Source organism: Macrotis lagotis, chromosome 4, assembly GCF_037893015.1.
Source record: "Macrotis lagotis isolate mMagLag1 chromosome 4, bilby.v1.9.chrom.fasta, whole genome shotgun sequence".
NCBI lineage: Eukaryota > Metazoa > Chordata > Mammalia > Peramelemorphia > Peramelidae > Macrotis > Macrotis lagotis.
In genome coordinates, this window is record NC_133661.1 from 221,592,551 (window position 1) to 221,609,065 (window position 16,515).

The 16,515-nt window shown below is 35.1% G+C and overlaps 1 protein-coding gene across 4 annotated transcripts in view; it reads right to left on the reverse strand.

Moving 5' to 3' along the window:
• The window catches only part of LOC141522203 (cation channel sperm-associated auxiliary subunit beta-like), a 156,273-nt gene extending 140,423 nt beyond the window's left edge, over positions 1-15,850 (reverse strand). For all 4 annotated transcript variants that reach the window (XM_074235413.1, XM_074235411.1, XM_074235412.1 and 1 more), the window contains exons 1-4: positions 15,791-15,850; positions 11,620-11,656; positions 11,217-11,277; positions 5,172-5,267 (exon numbers count right to left, since the gene is read on the reverse strand). In XM_074235413.1, coding sequence (XP_074091514.1) covers positions 5,172-5,267; positions 11,217-11,277; positions 11,620-11,655 — 193 coding nt within the window. In that variant the 5' untranslated portion in view covers position 11,656; positions 15,791-15,850. The remainder of the gene's footprint in view (positions 1-5,171; positions 5,268-11,216; positions 11,278-11,619; positions 11,657-15,790) is intronic.
• Positions 15,851-16,515: the final 665 nt, after the last annotated feature.

Genomic DNA, 16,515 nt, shown 5'->3' on the forward strand with positions numbered 1-16,515 from the left:
AAATGACAATTCTACCAAAACTAAACTACTTGATTTAATTTAATTAAAATCTGTCAAAGTTCATAAGGAAGAGAGAATGTAAAGGTAAGCTAATATTACTGAATGTGTAAGCAAAATTACTTCAATGAGTTAGAAAAAGTTGTAAGTAAATTCATATGGAGCAATAAAAAGTCAAGAATTTCCAGGGATTCAATGAAAAAAAAGTGCAAAAGAAGGTGGCTTAGCCCTACCAGATCTAAAATTATATTATAAAGCATCAGTCCTCAAAACTGTCTAGTACTGGTTAAGAAATAGAGTCATGGATCAGTGGAATAGACTAGGTGCAATAGCAGGAAATGATCATAGTAATCTGCTGTTTGATAAACCCAAAGAGTGCAGCTCTTGGTATAAAAACTCTCTTTCTTTGATAAAAACTGTTGGGAAAATTGGAAGTTAGTATGGAAGAAACTTAGATTAGACCAATACCTCACACCCTATACCAAAATAAGATCCAAATGTACACAGGATTTAGACATAAAAAAAATAATATAAGCAAACTAGAAGATCAAGGAGTAGTTTACCTGTCAGATCTATGGAAAGAGACACAGTTTATGACCAAGAAAAAGATAGAGAGCACCATTCAAAACAAATTAGATAATTTTGACTACATTAAATTAAAAAGCTTTTACACTGACAAAACCACTGTAAACAAGATCAAAAGAAATGTAGTAAATTGGGAAACAATTTTTCAACTAGTATTTCTGACAAAGGACTCATTTCCAAAACATACAAAGAACTGAGTCAAATTTTCAAAAAAACAACCCATTCCCCAATTGAGAAATGGTCAAAGAATATGCAAAGGCAATTTACACATGAGGAAATCAAAGCGATCCATAGTCATATGAAAATTTTCTCTAAATCATTACTTATTAGAGAAATGCAAATTAAAGCATCTCTGAGATACCACCTCACACCTCTCAGACTGACCAATATGACCAGAAAGGACAATGATCAATGTTGGAAGGGATGTGGGAAATCTGGGACACTATTACACTGTTGGTGGAGCTGTGAACTCATCCAACATTTCTGGAGAGCAATTTGGGATTATGCCCAAAGGGCAACAAAAATGTGTATACCCTTTGACCCAGCAATACCACTACTGGGTCTATACCCTGAAAAGATGATTTAAAAAAGGGTAAAAACATCACTTGTACAAAAATATTTATAGAAACCCTATTTGTGGTGGGGAAAAAAATCGGAAAATTTAGGGAATGTCCTTCATTGGCTTAACAAACTGTGGTATATGTAAGTCATGGAACACTATTGTTCTATTAGAAACCAGGAGGGATGGGGATTCAAGGAAGCCTGGAAAAATTTTCATGAACTGATGCAGAGAAACATTGTACATCCTAACAGCAACATGGGGGTGATAATCAACCCTGATGGACTTGCTCATCTCTTCAGTGCAATAACCAGGGACAATTTTGAGCTATCTATAGTGAAAAATACTGTCTGTATCCAGGGAAAGAATTATGGACTTTGAACAAAGACTCAAATTAGGAAAAAAGGATTATATTATTATTATGTAATTTTACTATATCATACTTTATTTTTCTTCCTTAAGTATATGATTTCTCTGTCATCACATTCAACTGAGATCAATGTATAACATGGAACCAATGTAAGCATTAACAGAATGCCTTCTGTGGGGGGTGGGGGGAGGGAAGCAAGAATGGGGGAAAATTGTAAAACTCAAAATAAAATCTTTATTTAAAAAAAAGACAGGGATTACTATATCCTATATTTTTCTACATTCCTTAATTGCCAACAATAGTACTACAATAACTTTATCAACCTTTTTTGTTCTCTGCTCCCTTTTTTCCTAAATATCAAAAGTACACACAAACATTCTAGACAATTGTGCTTCCTCTTCTGATGCTAAATTTCTTATATACAGTGTAATAGGTAGACAGACAATTGCCATTTGATATGAATTCAGGTGCTAGTGGAAGGTTCACCTTAGTTTCACTAAAACTTCTTCTACCTGATGGCTTATTTCTGAATAATTTGTCCTTTCTTTAAATACAAATTCACTCCTAAGGATGGTAAACATTTGAAACTATGGCCAAGCACTTGCTTTTTCTTGTGTTTGCTGGATGTTTGTCTGAAAGTGAATTTTGATAGAAGATAGAATAGACATGAGACAAGCAGACTAGGTACCTAAGTCAAAAGTGAGGTTAGCAGGTTAGCATCACTGAGAAGACACAAGGTCAAAATATTGGAAGGCAGAAAATTTTAAAAAAAAAAAAAGGTACTTCCTACATTTCACAGCTTTGCCTAAGTAAGGCGCACTTTCCTCCTAAATTTCAATTATCGCTCTTCTTAATGAATAGAACTTAGACACATTCTTCAAAACCTTTATTCTATGAATTTTTACATAAAGAAACAAAAGGCAGTGACATCAGAGGTAGAAATGAGGGAAATACAAAATTCTTATTTTCTATATTTATATGAATCATTTTATGTCACTCCCAGGACTCAACAGAAATTATTTGGGATTTATTCCCTGCCTTTTCAGGGCAGATACTATTCATTCTGAAATGCATGTTTTTGCTATTGAGACAGATTTTGTTCTTGCAATTGTTCTTTGATTGCATTAAATGTTCTGGAATTTTTGAATACAATGTTTTTTCTTTTAGAGAATAACAGTATTTATTGCCAATATTGAGGATCCTGGGCAAATTCCTTCAATATATGAAGGTTAAAATTAATTACAACTAATATATTGTGTCTGCATTAATAAAGATATAAAAGACTTAAGCAGACATGATTCCAGAATTTATTCACTGGTAGTGTATTTTGTGAAGATTTGTGAGAGAGGTGCTAGAAAGACAAAGATCAAATGTTCATTCTCCATCTTGAGACTGAAGTACAATATCAATATTTGTGTAATATTATATAGAAGAAGTCCTTGACATCCTTCTGGGCCCCAAGAAACTCCACAGAAATATAACTTTGGCTAGGCACCTTTGAGTCTGAAAATAATCTGACAGGACCCAAATGCTTGACTCTGGGGGTCACAGATATACCATAAATTTGGTCTAAGATTCACAAAGCACCCTTGTTAGCCTAATAATCTTGCTATATCTGTAAAATTCCTGCTTCATCTCAGGGCTGCCTCCCCTTCCCCAGATGTGGCTGGCACCATAAGATAGTACATTTCACTCCCTCAAACCTGTGGGAAGCCCATGAATATGCAACTCCCTCCATCTTAGAAAATATGTTCAAACATTACACAAAGACCCTGACCCTTTCCCACTCTGTCTAGTAGTCCCCTATCTATACTGAACCATATGTTTACATATGTTTGTAGTAATATGACAATATATATCTAACTGCTGTCTTTGCTTCTGTATCCTGCTTGCTCTCAGTAGCCCCCCTAAACACTACAAAAACCCTATCTCCTGAACACTTAGGTACTGTTTGATTTTGGTACTCTTCATCCCCAGGTAGTCCCCAGGAAAATGAAGATCTCCAAACTTATCAAATTTTGGTCTCTGTCTCGCTCTTTGGGTTCAGCAAGACTAATATGAGCAAAAAAGGGTCACACCTTGAACTGGATTCTCTAAGAGAATAGAACCCTGTTCTTTCCTTCTGATACTCATAAACTGCAGCTGCTGATATTGCTACTAACTAGAACTGATGATTGAGGAGATAACCAAATGATTCATCCTTCTCTGACACATCCTCCTTCTTCCCCCCTTCCCCCACTAGGAAGGAAACTGCTTTATTCCTCTGAGTTTTGTCTTTCCTTCTTTACAGAGGGGGAAAACATTCAAAGCAAAAGCAGGTTTCTGCATTGCTGCCAGCTTCATATCCATTCACATTATTTTGTTCCTCTTTCCTTATTGTCCTCTTATTGTTATCATTTTTCTCTTTATGTGAATATATATGTATATATATACACACACATATGTGTATATTTATGTATATGTAATATCTGCTAATCTCTGTTGGGTGATTAATGCCAAGGCAGGTAGATTTTTAGGGAAAGACTGGAATTTTTATAAAGTGAGAAAAATCCCCACTTTAACCTGAGACACAGGGAATTAGTAAGGATAGTGAATCCAAATGGAAATCAGAAATGCAGTATAGGTTCTCTGAGAACATACCATACTTAGGTCAGTTCAAGTTTCCATAAACAATAGAGTTTATATACAGAGAAAGAAACTGATAACATAAGTCTTAATGTCTCCTAAACCTAATACAATTGAGTCCTTGAGACAAAAGATAAGCAAGACACAGGAAGGGGAATCTGTGTTATTGTATATACCTTGCATTCCAGTCCCCTGGAATATAATGCATAATTTATACATGGGTGCTATACAAAGTATTCTTTACCTCTGCTTACACATGATTGTTATTCAGTTGATTCAGTCATAGCCTACTCTCTGAGACCTTATATTTGGGGTTTTCTTGGCAAAGATACTGGAGGGGTTTGCCATTTTCTTCTCCAGCTCATAATCCAGATGAGGAAACAAGCAAGCAGGCTTAAATGACTTACCTAGAGTCACACACTTAGATAGTGTTTAAGGCAAGATTTGAACCCAAGAAGATGAGTCTTCCTGACTTCCAGCCCAGCATTTTACCTATTTCACTACTTTGCTGTTCCTAATTCTCACATGGAGCTCCACATTAAAGCTACTAACCTGCCTTCTGCCTCTTGAAGCTACCTCCAAGGCATCAATTTCCTGCTAATACCTTACACCAGTGAATACCTCCCTTTCTTCCTCTTATATTCTTTAAATATATGGATATGACACCATTAAAATGAACATGTGGGAGACCTTTCTCTAGGTTCTTCTTTGCAGGAGAGTATCCTCATACAATTTACTATACAAATATGCCCCCAAAGCTTTATACAACTAACATAATAAATAAAAAAATCATTTGTGTGATCTTGAGTCAACACTTCTCAAAACTAGCATAGAGTGTGGAATTGGTCTAAATGACCTCTAAATTTCTTTCCAGTTTTCAAATTCTATGAACCTACAAGTTTATTTTGAATTCAGATGAGAGGACCTAATTTCACCATACTACATTTAAGTAACAATAAAAAACATTTCAACTCATTGTTACTTAGTCACTAGAGTTGAGGATGTACAAAATTTCTTTTGCCTTCCTGCATTTACCTCGAATAAGATCCAGTAGTGTTCCTTCACTAGTGAAAGTGACTATGCCCTCTTGAAGTGAAATGGTTACAAACCATTCTTCTATTGGAGAAATAACTGCAAATAAAAGGCAGAACATCATTAAATACAAAGAGAATCTGTTCAGTTCTTTCTATATTACATGTAACAAAACTATAGATAGTTTGGGAAATTACTGTGGATTAAGATCTTTAGGCCATGGGCGGCTAGGTGGCATAGTGGATAAAGCACTGGCCCTGGAGTCAGGAGTACCTGGGTTCAAATCTGGACTCAGACACTTAATAATTACCAAGCTGTGTGGCCTTGGGCAAGCCACTTAACCCCATTTGCCTTGCAAAAAAAAACCTAAAAAAATAGATCTTTAGGCCTATCTACTTTTATTTCTAAAGAATACATTGCAATAGATGCAATATATTATGAGTAGTCTAGAAATAGTAGTACTACCCTGAGCGGCTATGAGAAACTTATTTTCTCAGGAGCACATTTCTGATTCAATTTGCTGTAAGTCACTTATCTATTAACATGTAATCTTTTTACTCAGCAGATTTACACTCATCTTCTGTATTTCACCGATACAGAAATTTTTACCTCCCACTCCCGATTATCTTGGCACCATCCTCATTTGATTTTTCTATTTTCTCGATATAATGTAATTTGTTCCACTATATTAATCTCATATCAATCAAGCAAAGAGAATTTATCAAATTCATAGGATATGCCAGGCATGGTGCTTGACTCTAAACATATAAAGACAAAAATTAGGAGAATATAAAATACATTCCTAAAGGAGAATATAGAATAAATATACGGTAGCCTTGGAGGGTACTAGCATCTGAAGGAATCAGAAAAGGCTTCATGCATTCATTACAGTGCCTCTACAAAGTGAAAGGGAGGACCACTCGAGTTCCCTCCAAAAAATTCAAAGGTTTATTATCTCCTAGAGATGAGAATTGCAATGCTATATGTGAGGAATAGCAATACCAGTTTGTCAACACTATAGAATGCAGAAAAGAAGTTTTGATAGATGGGTAGATAGATAGATAGTAAGATAAGATAGATAGTCAGACAGGTAGGTAAATGATAGATTTAGATACACATAGTATCTGTGGTTATACTTATAATTATTATACTTATAATTGTTACATATAAACATATATGTATATGTACAATATACATCTTTATACAACAAGGATAGAAAAAGAAGTTGTGAAGTTTGAAAAGGGCTTTAACAGCTAAATAGAAGAGACTATAACATAAATTAGAACAGGAGAGAGTCCTTGGAGTTTACTGAGTCAGATTTTCTTTTGAGGATAAACACAATTGGAGAGGAAAAAGACTTGTGGCAGGGAGGCTTTCACAATATTTTGGGCCAAAGATGATGATGAACTTATTCAAGAATGGTAATTATCTGGGCAATTGTAAGGATAATTCAAGGGATATCATACAGACAAAAATTATAGAATTTGACCAATAATTATATATGTGAAAAGAGAATGGGTTGAGAATAATGTCAAGAATGTGATCCTGAGAGACTGAAAGGATAATGGTCCCCAATTGAAATAGGAAAGTTTGGAAGAGTGATAGTGTTATGATAAATGATAATAAGTTCTGCTTTAATTATTGAATATTAAATTAAGATAGTTGTAGAAGTAAGATTGAAGCTTAGGTGAGAAACTTGGGCTGAATAGGAAGTCATTTTCAAAGAGATGATAATTAAACTTAGGGTAGTATATAAGGTTGCTGAGAGAAAGATTGAAGAGAAATGAGAACATACTTCTTAGGATACTCTCACAATTAGACAAATGATATAGATGATGCTTCAACAAGGGAAGGTGAGGGGGAAAAAGCCATCATAAAGGTAAGGGAATCAAGAGGAAAGCAATGTGAAAAAAAATAAAATGGAAGAGCTTGAGGAGAGGGAGGATAATATCCAGGAGGATGGAGGTTGTCCAACAATGTCAATTGCTGTAAAGAGATCAAGAAAGATGGGGGTTGAAAAAGACAGTCAAATTTGGCAACTATGAATGGTTACTTTGGAGAGAGCAGTTTAAGTTGAATTATGAGATAAGAAACCAGATTGCAAAAGAATGACTAAGAGGAGAAGTAGAAGAGGCAAATATAGACCAGACTGTTTTTCCCCTTGGATTTTAGCAAAAAGGAGGAAATAAGAACAATAATTTATTGAAATGATTGGGGGCAGAGCCAAGATGGCAGCATGAAGGCAGCATTCCCAACAATTCTGACCCCCCAACCCCGAAAAAAGCAAACAAATGAGGGCTCTAGCCAAAATTTAGAGGGGCAGAACCCACAGAAAGACTGAGTGATACATTTTCCCCATTCCAAGATAACTTAGAACCTCCACAGGAAAGATGTGCTTCACCAAGACCTGGGGTGGGAAAAAAAGCCACTGTGCAGCCCAGCCCAGCTCAGCAAAGCCCAATCCAGCCCAGCCCAGAGATCACCAGCAACAGCTTGAAGGGGAGAGAAGAGAACTCTGCTGCACATGGGTGAGTGTGGAGTGAGGAGCACCGACCACAGAACCTGCAGCAAGAAATGGGAGAAAGCATCCTGTACCCCCAGAGAAGGTAAGGGAAGTCTGCAGAGATTGCTCTGCTCTTCCTGGGGTAGGACTCTGCTGTTTGTCTACACTCAGACTCAGGGTGCAGTTTAGGCTTCCTTATTAAGATAGCTGGATCCTGCCTTACAGCCTCAGGGCAGAGGGCAGTGCTGTGGTTATCTACATATCAAAGCATGGGCTGGAGAGCTTAAGACCTTGGAAAGAAGGAGCTGACCATAGAGAATTACTTCAGTCCTATGGAAGAGCAAAACACATACTCTGATGATGATAAAATCGAAGCTTCTGTATCCAAAAACCTCCAAGAAAAATAGAAAATGGGCTCAGACTGTAGATGGGCTCAAAAAAGACTTTGAAAAGTAATTCAGGGAGGTGGAGGAAAAATTGGGAGGAGAAATGAGAGCAATGCGGAAAAATCATGAAAACCAAATCAAAAGCTTGGTGAAAAAAATACAAAAAAATACTGAAGAAAATAATATGTTAAAAACCAGTTTAGGCCTAATGCAAAAAGCAAAACAAAGGGCAAATGAGGAGAAGAATGCCTTAAAAAGCAGAATTGGTCAGCTGGAAAAGGAGATAAAAAAGCTCTCTGAAGAAAATAACTCCTTCAAATGCAAAATGAAACTAAAGGAAACTGATGACTTTTCAAGAAGTCAGGAAGAAATAAAACTCTTCCAAAAAAGCCAAAAATTAGAAGAAAATGTGAAATATCTCATTGGAAAAACAACTGACCTTGAAAACAGATCCAGAAGAAATTAATTTGAAAATTATTGGACTATCTGAAAGCCATGATCAGGAAAAGAGCCTAAACTTCATTTTTCAAGAAACAATACAGCAAAATTACCCTGAGATCCTAGAAGCTGAGGGTAAAATAGATATTGAGAGAATTCACCGGTCACCCCATGAAAGGGATCCCAAAAGAAAAAATTCCAGGAATATTATAGCCAAATTCCAAAACTCCCAAATCAAAGAGAAAATTCTAAAAGCTTCCAGAAACAGACAATTCAACTACCGAGGCTCCATAGTCAGGATTACACAGGATCTGGCAGCATATACATTAAGGGCTCATAGGGATTGGAATATGATATTCCAGAAGGGAAAAGATCTTGGTTTACAACTGAGAATCAATTACCCAGCAAAACTGAACATCTCTTTCAGGGGAAAAGATGGATTTTCAATGAAATAGGGGACTTTCAAACTTTCCTAACAAGACGACCAGAGCTGAACAGAAAGTTTGATCTCCAAGTACAGGACTCTGGTGAACCATAGAGAGAGTGGAAGAGGGGTACTATGAGGAACTTGATGATGTTGAACTGTTTGTATTCTTGCATGGAAAGAAGATATTGATAACTCATATGAACTTTCTCATTTATAAGAGCAGCTAGAAGGAGCATATATAGACAGGACATAGGAAGGAGTGGAATATAATGGTATGATGTGGTAAAGGGATGGAGTGAAAGGGTGATGGGAGAAAGTACTGGAAGGAAGGAAAAGGAGATGATGAAGAAGCTGAGAGATTTCACATAAGAGTCAAAAAAAAAGCTTTCTCAATGGAGGGGAGGAGGGAAGGAAAGGGGGAATGAGTGAGCCTTCATTCTCATCCAAAATGGCTCAGGGAGGAAATGGCATACACACTTAATAGGGTGAGGAAATCTGTCTTGCCCTGGAGAAGGATGGGAGGAAAGGGATGGGATGAGGGGAAATGGGAGGAGGGAAGGGGGGAATAGGTGACAGAAGAGAGGAAAGATCAAGGGAGAGGGTACTCAGATGCAACATGCTTTTGTACTGGGCAAGGATGAAAGGAGAGAGAGAGAGAATAGAATAAATGAGAGTGGGGGGGAATAGAGTGGAGGTACAGTTAGTGATAGCAACTGAGGGAAAAATATTGAAGCAACTTCTCTGGTGGATTTATGATAAAGAAAGGAACTCACCCCAGAGACAGAGTTGGAATCTGAATACAGACTGAATTTTCTCTCTCTCTATTCTTGAGGTTTCCCATCTTCTTGGGGGGGAGGGAGCTTATGTTTATTCTTATGTTTACACTTATAATATTCAATTTACATCAATGTATGGCATGGAAACAATGTAGAAACTGTCAGACAGCCTGGGGAGGAGGGAAGGGAGGAGGAAGGAAAAATTGTAGAATTCAGAGCCTTGAAAAAAATGATGGGTACAATTTACTATTGTATATAATTGGAAAACAAATAAAATGTTTAAAAAGAAAAAAAAGAAAAAAAAAGAAATGATAGTGATAGGGTTTCTTTGTTGTTTTTAAAGGATGGAGTAGGTTTGTCTACATCTGAATATAGTAGAGAAGAAACTGGTAGATAGTGAGAGATTCAGGATGGGAAGGGTTTGTTAATAAAACTGGTATTCCATTGAAGAAGATCACAGGATCATAGTATAAAAGTTATAAGGTTGCCTAATAATCCCCTTTTAAAACAGAAGAAATGAAACCCAGAGAGGCTAAATGTGTGGGTCAAAGTCACAGAGGTAGTGAGTGGTACGGCCAAGATTTGAGCCTAGATTCTTAGACTTCAAATCCATTACACTGACTCTATGTAAGAAGATTGGATCAAGGACACATATATTAACATATATATTCATTTGCAGGCTCAGGATCACTTGGAAGATCCACGGGAAGGTATATATATATATATATATATGCATATATATATATATATATATATATATATATATATAATTCTGACTACATTACATATATTATATATCTGGAAAAGCAATCTTGTGGGCTGTTCAACCAATTGTATATCAAAGTTCAAATTATAGAATTTTTAAAATTTTTTTCCTCTGTTGATGATTAGGTTGGCCTAGTTTGAGTCGTTTTAAATCTTATTCAAGAGACTTCTCTGCGTTATTTTCAGGCCTGATTCCATCAAGAGCAATATAATAATGGTAATTAGTAATTTTTATATAGTACTTAAGAGTTTTGCAAAACACTTTACAAAAATTATCTCATTTTATCTTCACAACAACCCCAGGAGGGATATAAAATTATTATCCTCCTTTTAAACATGAGGAAAACTAGTTATATCAAAGTTAAGAGGCTTGTTCAGGGTCACACAGCTGAGATTAGATTTAAGCTCTGGTCTTTCTGACTCCAGGTCTGGCACTCTATACAATGCCACCTTAGAGCAGGAACACTAGGATGTTATCCTCTTTAGGGCATCTCTGTCTATTTGATCTCTGTGTTGGCAGTCTTCTTTGCCAAGAATATCTCATTATTTTTTCCTCACTATGTAACTGATGCTCAGAGGAACACTGAACAAAATTTTTTTAAATTACATGCATCAAGGAATCTTGCATGAGATAAGCAGCTTCCCACTATTCTGTTTAATCATCCAGTTTTATTTCAAATGATCAATAATATTATCATCATCATCTTCATCATCAGTCTTTAGGTAAAAAGAGTCAATATAGTACATTATTACCTTTACTATTTGTGAGTAATATTCTGGGAATCGTAAGTGACCAGGAAGGTTCACCCTTTGCCTTAAGGAAAAAAGAGAGAGAGAGAAGATAATGTTTATTGCTCATGTCATAGAAAATTAGACAACTTTCACTATCATGATTTTAAAGAAAATTTAGATATGTATACTCATAAGTTTTATTTCTTGCAATCTTACTTTGCCCTCTGAATCACTGTATTATTTCTTCCAACACAATGAAAAGAAAAATAGATAAATATAATTTTGTGAATAAATTAACTGAAAACTCATCCCCAAATTAATTAATATATCATATTTTTGCTATTAAGATGACAGTAATTTATATTTATATTACAGTTTAATTCTATAATGACATTGTAAACATTAGTAATTTAAGTATCATTACCTGCATTTTACAGATGAGTTGTAGCTTGTTCTTCATTCTTGAAGTGGACCAAAATGATAGCACTATCTTAGAATTATTATAGTGTGAGTATAAGTATAGTATGAGTATAGTATAAGATTCTAATAAGTTAATTGCCTTTCTAGTAAGCCCTTATAGTTGGAAAGTGTAGGAGTAAATTTTCAAGACTGATTTGTATGGACTGTAAATCTGACACTTTATCATACACCCTGTGTGACATCATACTGTCCATTGGAGGTGCATGTAGCATACATAAAATCCAATATTTACTGTCATGATTAGTTAAAATATAGAAATGAACAATTTGTGGCTGGTGCTATATTTCCTAACACAATGTCTTCCATAAAGAAGGCACTCAATAAGTGTTGAAAGTATAAATGAACAGAACAGGAACCTTTTCAATAACTAGGAGGAAAAAAAGGCTATGACTAAGGGTCCTAACACAACCTTGGGAACAAAAGAGAAATTTCCCTACAAATAAATGAATCATCAATAACTGGATTTCGCAATTTTTGTCCTATGTAAGAACAAATTATCAGTCCAACATTAAATTAATTTATCAAAATATCTTTTCCTTTGATAACAGTTTTAACTCTGATTTCCCTTATCCATAAAAGTAATCTCAAAAATAACACTGGTTTAAATATTTATCTTTAACAGGCTCAGGAAAATATGATTCTTTTGCCTTGTTTGCTTAATTTTTATGCCATAAAAAGCAATGCTTTGTCATCAGGGTACTGCTTATGAAGTTAAATTAATAAAGAGCCAACCCCTCAAAAATGGGTACTTTAGGGGGGATTGGAAAAAATATTTAGTATATAAACCCAGTTGTACAACAATTACAGAAGAGTCCAGATTGAAATTAAGGTAAACTGGGGCAACACTACTCTAAACATGTCCAATTTAATGGTCAGACTAACAGTTAACAATAAAAGGGTCATCAGTTCCTCTTCAAACCAAAAGACCATCAGGCAACATTTGTAAGATTTTATACACTTTAGGGAAAGTGGTCAGAAATAGAAATCGGCAAGATGTCATCTGGTTTCTATTGGTAGAAGGAATGAGACTTTCTTCCTTGTTGTAAGGAAAACTGATTATATCCCTCTTCATTTTAGCAAAGAAAGATAGTGGTTCAGAGATAATAGATTTCCATGACATAAAAATAGAATAGTGATTTACAGGAAGACAACTCATGAACTTATGAACTTATTTCAGAGACAAAGAAATGTCACAAGCAGTTATACAAAATATCAGTAGAGATATAGAATGATATCAATTACAAGACAGAATCAACTAATTTTCTCATGACTCCCCACTTTAATCAAAGACATGTCTCCCATGGCTTACCTATTTATAAGCTAATTCTTTAAGATTTTTAACATAGTTTTTTTTATCAGAAATGTTTATTACCATAAGTTTCCTGATTTCAGTTTGGAACAGGTTCTAAACAGCAACTAATACAAAGCCTAAAACAAATTATAAGGCAGAGGGAAATAAGGGTCCATTTATCAAGAGTAGTTAATAAGCTCTTTCCCTATAATCAAGTGAGCCAACCAGAGGCTCTTGGAATGGGTGTGTTTCTGATATAACTTGCTGAATTTTATGAAGACTGTAACTATTTCCCAAAATTTGTTAACATAAGAACAAGAAAACTGATTAATCATAGCACAAGTCCTTCACTAAATTTCAGTAAAATGATCTAAAACCATGCAATGTTTCAAAAGTCACTTGAGCTATAGAACCTATCTCAATCCACTGAAAGATGGACTCATTTGTGGTCTGAGCCAAATTTTCAAATTCAGGTGAAAGATTCAAACACTAGAAGAACACACCAAGGATTAATTTGAAGGGGAGATTTGCATGCCACTGTGGTAACCAAGAAAACTCAGTAAATATAAACACCCTGAAAAAAAACACCAAAATAATACAAAAATGATGATCAATATTAGCATCAAATCTCCTTGCATCCTAATTTTATGCAGTTTCTTTTGATGACCTTGTTTCTAGTCTACAGTAGTATTATACATAATTTACAGAAGAAAATTCAGGAGTAATACAAAAACATATTTCCAAATTAATTTTGCTTACTCTTCAGCTGCTACCTGATTTAAACAAGCTTCTAGAAAAGAATTGATAATAGGCGATTCTAAAGTCTCAAAAAAAAATTTAAACTGTAAATTACATAGCCCATTTTTTTTCTTTCCTTACCTGGTGAATTCTCTTTCTTTCAGAGCACTAAAGTGATAAATCTGTTGCTCTCCAAAGAAAGACTGATAAAAATCTAAGCAGTGTTTCCACATGACTTTCAGTTTTATTTTTATTTTTCCTTAAAAGAAATTCAACAGAATATCACCTCAAAACTCACCAAAACATTTCATCATTTATTAAAACAGTCAAACCACATATTGGTAATTCATTGTATATAAAGTACATCCCAGTTACAAATTTAGTCTCTAGTTTATGATGCCATAAATTTCTGCAGACTGGGAACAAAGATTCCTTCTTATCTATATTTCTTTTTGGCCTTCCAACTTGGCCAGAGTTAGAAGACAAAGACTTTCATTCTGAAGAAAATAATTTTCACTCCTTTTCCTTTGGCTGACCAGGCCACCAGAAAAGGTTAGTTTGACAAACAAAACGTAGAAAATATGGCAAGACAGACATATGAATACTTTAAAACTGGTGTGCACAAATAGAATCCCTTTTCAGATCAGATTTGGAGCTTTTCCTAGGCCAATTTTGCCCTATTTTACATTACCTCTATGACTTAATTTCTGTTTCCAGGCTTCCCCAATGCCTTCTTGATGGGAAATATCTCTCTGCCTAGAACTGGGATTCCCTTTGAAGAAAAATTCTCCAAAGGCCTTCTAATGACACTTCCCTGAAAAGGCATAGTTGCTATTTACCTTCCTTCTCCAATCAGGAGAAAGTTCCTGTTTCTAATAATTTCCCCAATCTCTTCTTTCCCTGAAGGGACACATACAATTCATGCCTTATTCCCTTAGAAGATTTCTGGGTTGTATAGCTGCCAATTATTGTCAAAATATTTATAGTAAATGTAAACAGAACAATAAGAAAACAAGCAAAATTGCAACTTTCCCAACAGCATGAGTCTTTTAGCTTGTCTTAGACTGATTTGCAATTAAGGAGTCTGACCATCAGGGCAACCTCTCACAAAGAAGTCTACATGAAAATACCTTCATAGAGTTCTCAGGGTCTCAGGGATTGCTCTCTCTCTCTCCCTCTCTCTCATTTTTTGTTCTATTGGGGGGGGTATTTTTTCAAGGCAGTGGTGTTAAGTGACTTGCCTAGGGTCACACAATTAAGTATTAAGTATCTGAGGTCAGATTTAACTCGGGTCCTCCTGTCTCCAGGACTGAGTGCTATCCACTGCAGGGGATTTTCTCAAAAGAGTCTTCCCCAGAGGCCAGTGATCCCTCTAAGTACTGACTGAAACTTCTTCAATTGTCCTGATTGAAATTAAGGTAAACTGAGGTAACAATTTTCAAGCAAATTCAATTTATCAGTAAAGCTAGCAGGTACCAATAAAATGGGTCTTCAACTCCTCATCAAACCAAAAAACCCCTAGGTGGCATATATAAGACTTACTAAACTTTATGGAAAGTGCATAGAAATAGAAGAGCACATAGTCATCTGTTTTCCACTGGGAGAAGAGATGAGATCTTTCTCCCTTGTCACAAGGGAAAGTTGATTGGTTTTGTCCACTTGTGTCATGCAAAGACAGCTAGTGGTGTAGAGAAAACAAGTTTCTTTGATAAAGAGACAGAACAGAAATTTTACAAGAAGACAACTTATGAACTTAACTCAAATAAAGAAACAAAAAAGAGTAGAAAATCAAAAAACTAAAAAATTGAGCTTAGCTGAAGCAGTCATTAACAATATCAGAATGGAATGATGTTGACATCTGAGAAAATCAAATTGATTCTATTTTGTAACTCATGTCTTTCTGTATTCCTACCATATGTTGTATAACTGCTTGATATCTGACTCTAAGTTCAACTATTTTTAATATTCACAAATTAAAACTTTAAAAATATTGTCTTGATGAGAACAAAGTTGCAAATGGAAAGAAACCACATATGTTGTGTTAAGAAACACTACTAGAAATAAAGTTATCACAAAATAAAATTACCAATGACAAATTAAAGTGAAAGACACCAGAATAAGTGCTGTTTCTAATTGTCAAAGTTGGGGCAAGTCCTCTTGACGTGAGCAGATTTAAGACGTTCTCTGCTTTTTCATCTCTTTTAATTCCAGGAATGAAGTGACATTCAACAACCTTGGGGAAAAAAAACAAAATACCCAATATTTCTAAGTACAGGAGGGATACATAAGAGGACTGTCTAATCCATAAGTAAGGAATAGGGTAGAAGGAGACAAGGCTATTATTTCCAATTTCTTTTAAAATGATAAAATGACATTAGAAAATGTATACAGCCATATTTAAAATCAGAGAAGAATCAGCTTACAACAAGACATTGCAAAAACTAAACTACTTCCACTCAATGACCCATTTAGATTTCAATACAGTTATAAAATGATTACTTGGATAGAAAAGGGTGATACATTTATTCATTCATTCATTCACTCAGAATCATCTCTCCCTAACTCTGAAAATAGTTAGATAATTTAAAATATAATATAATGCTATTGTAAAGGGTGGGTTGAAGTCACTCTTAACTAGGCTTAACTAAATTTAAACTTTTTGTTTAAATTAAATAATAATAAGTGAATCTGAGCCTTTACACCTAATTGAATTAATCAAAGCCATTGTGTGAGACCAGGTCATTAAGCAGTGTATTTTTTGAAAGAATCTCTCTGGTAATCAAGGAAAGAGATTCTGAACACCTGGCTTGG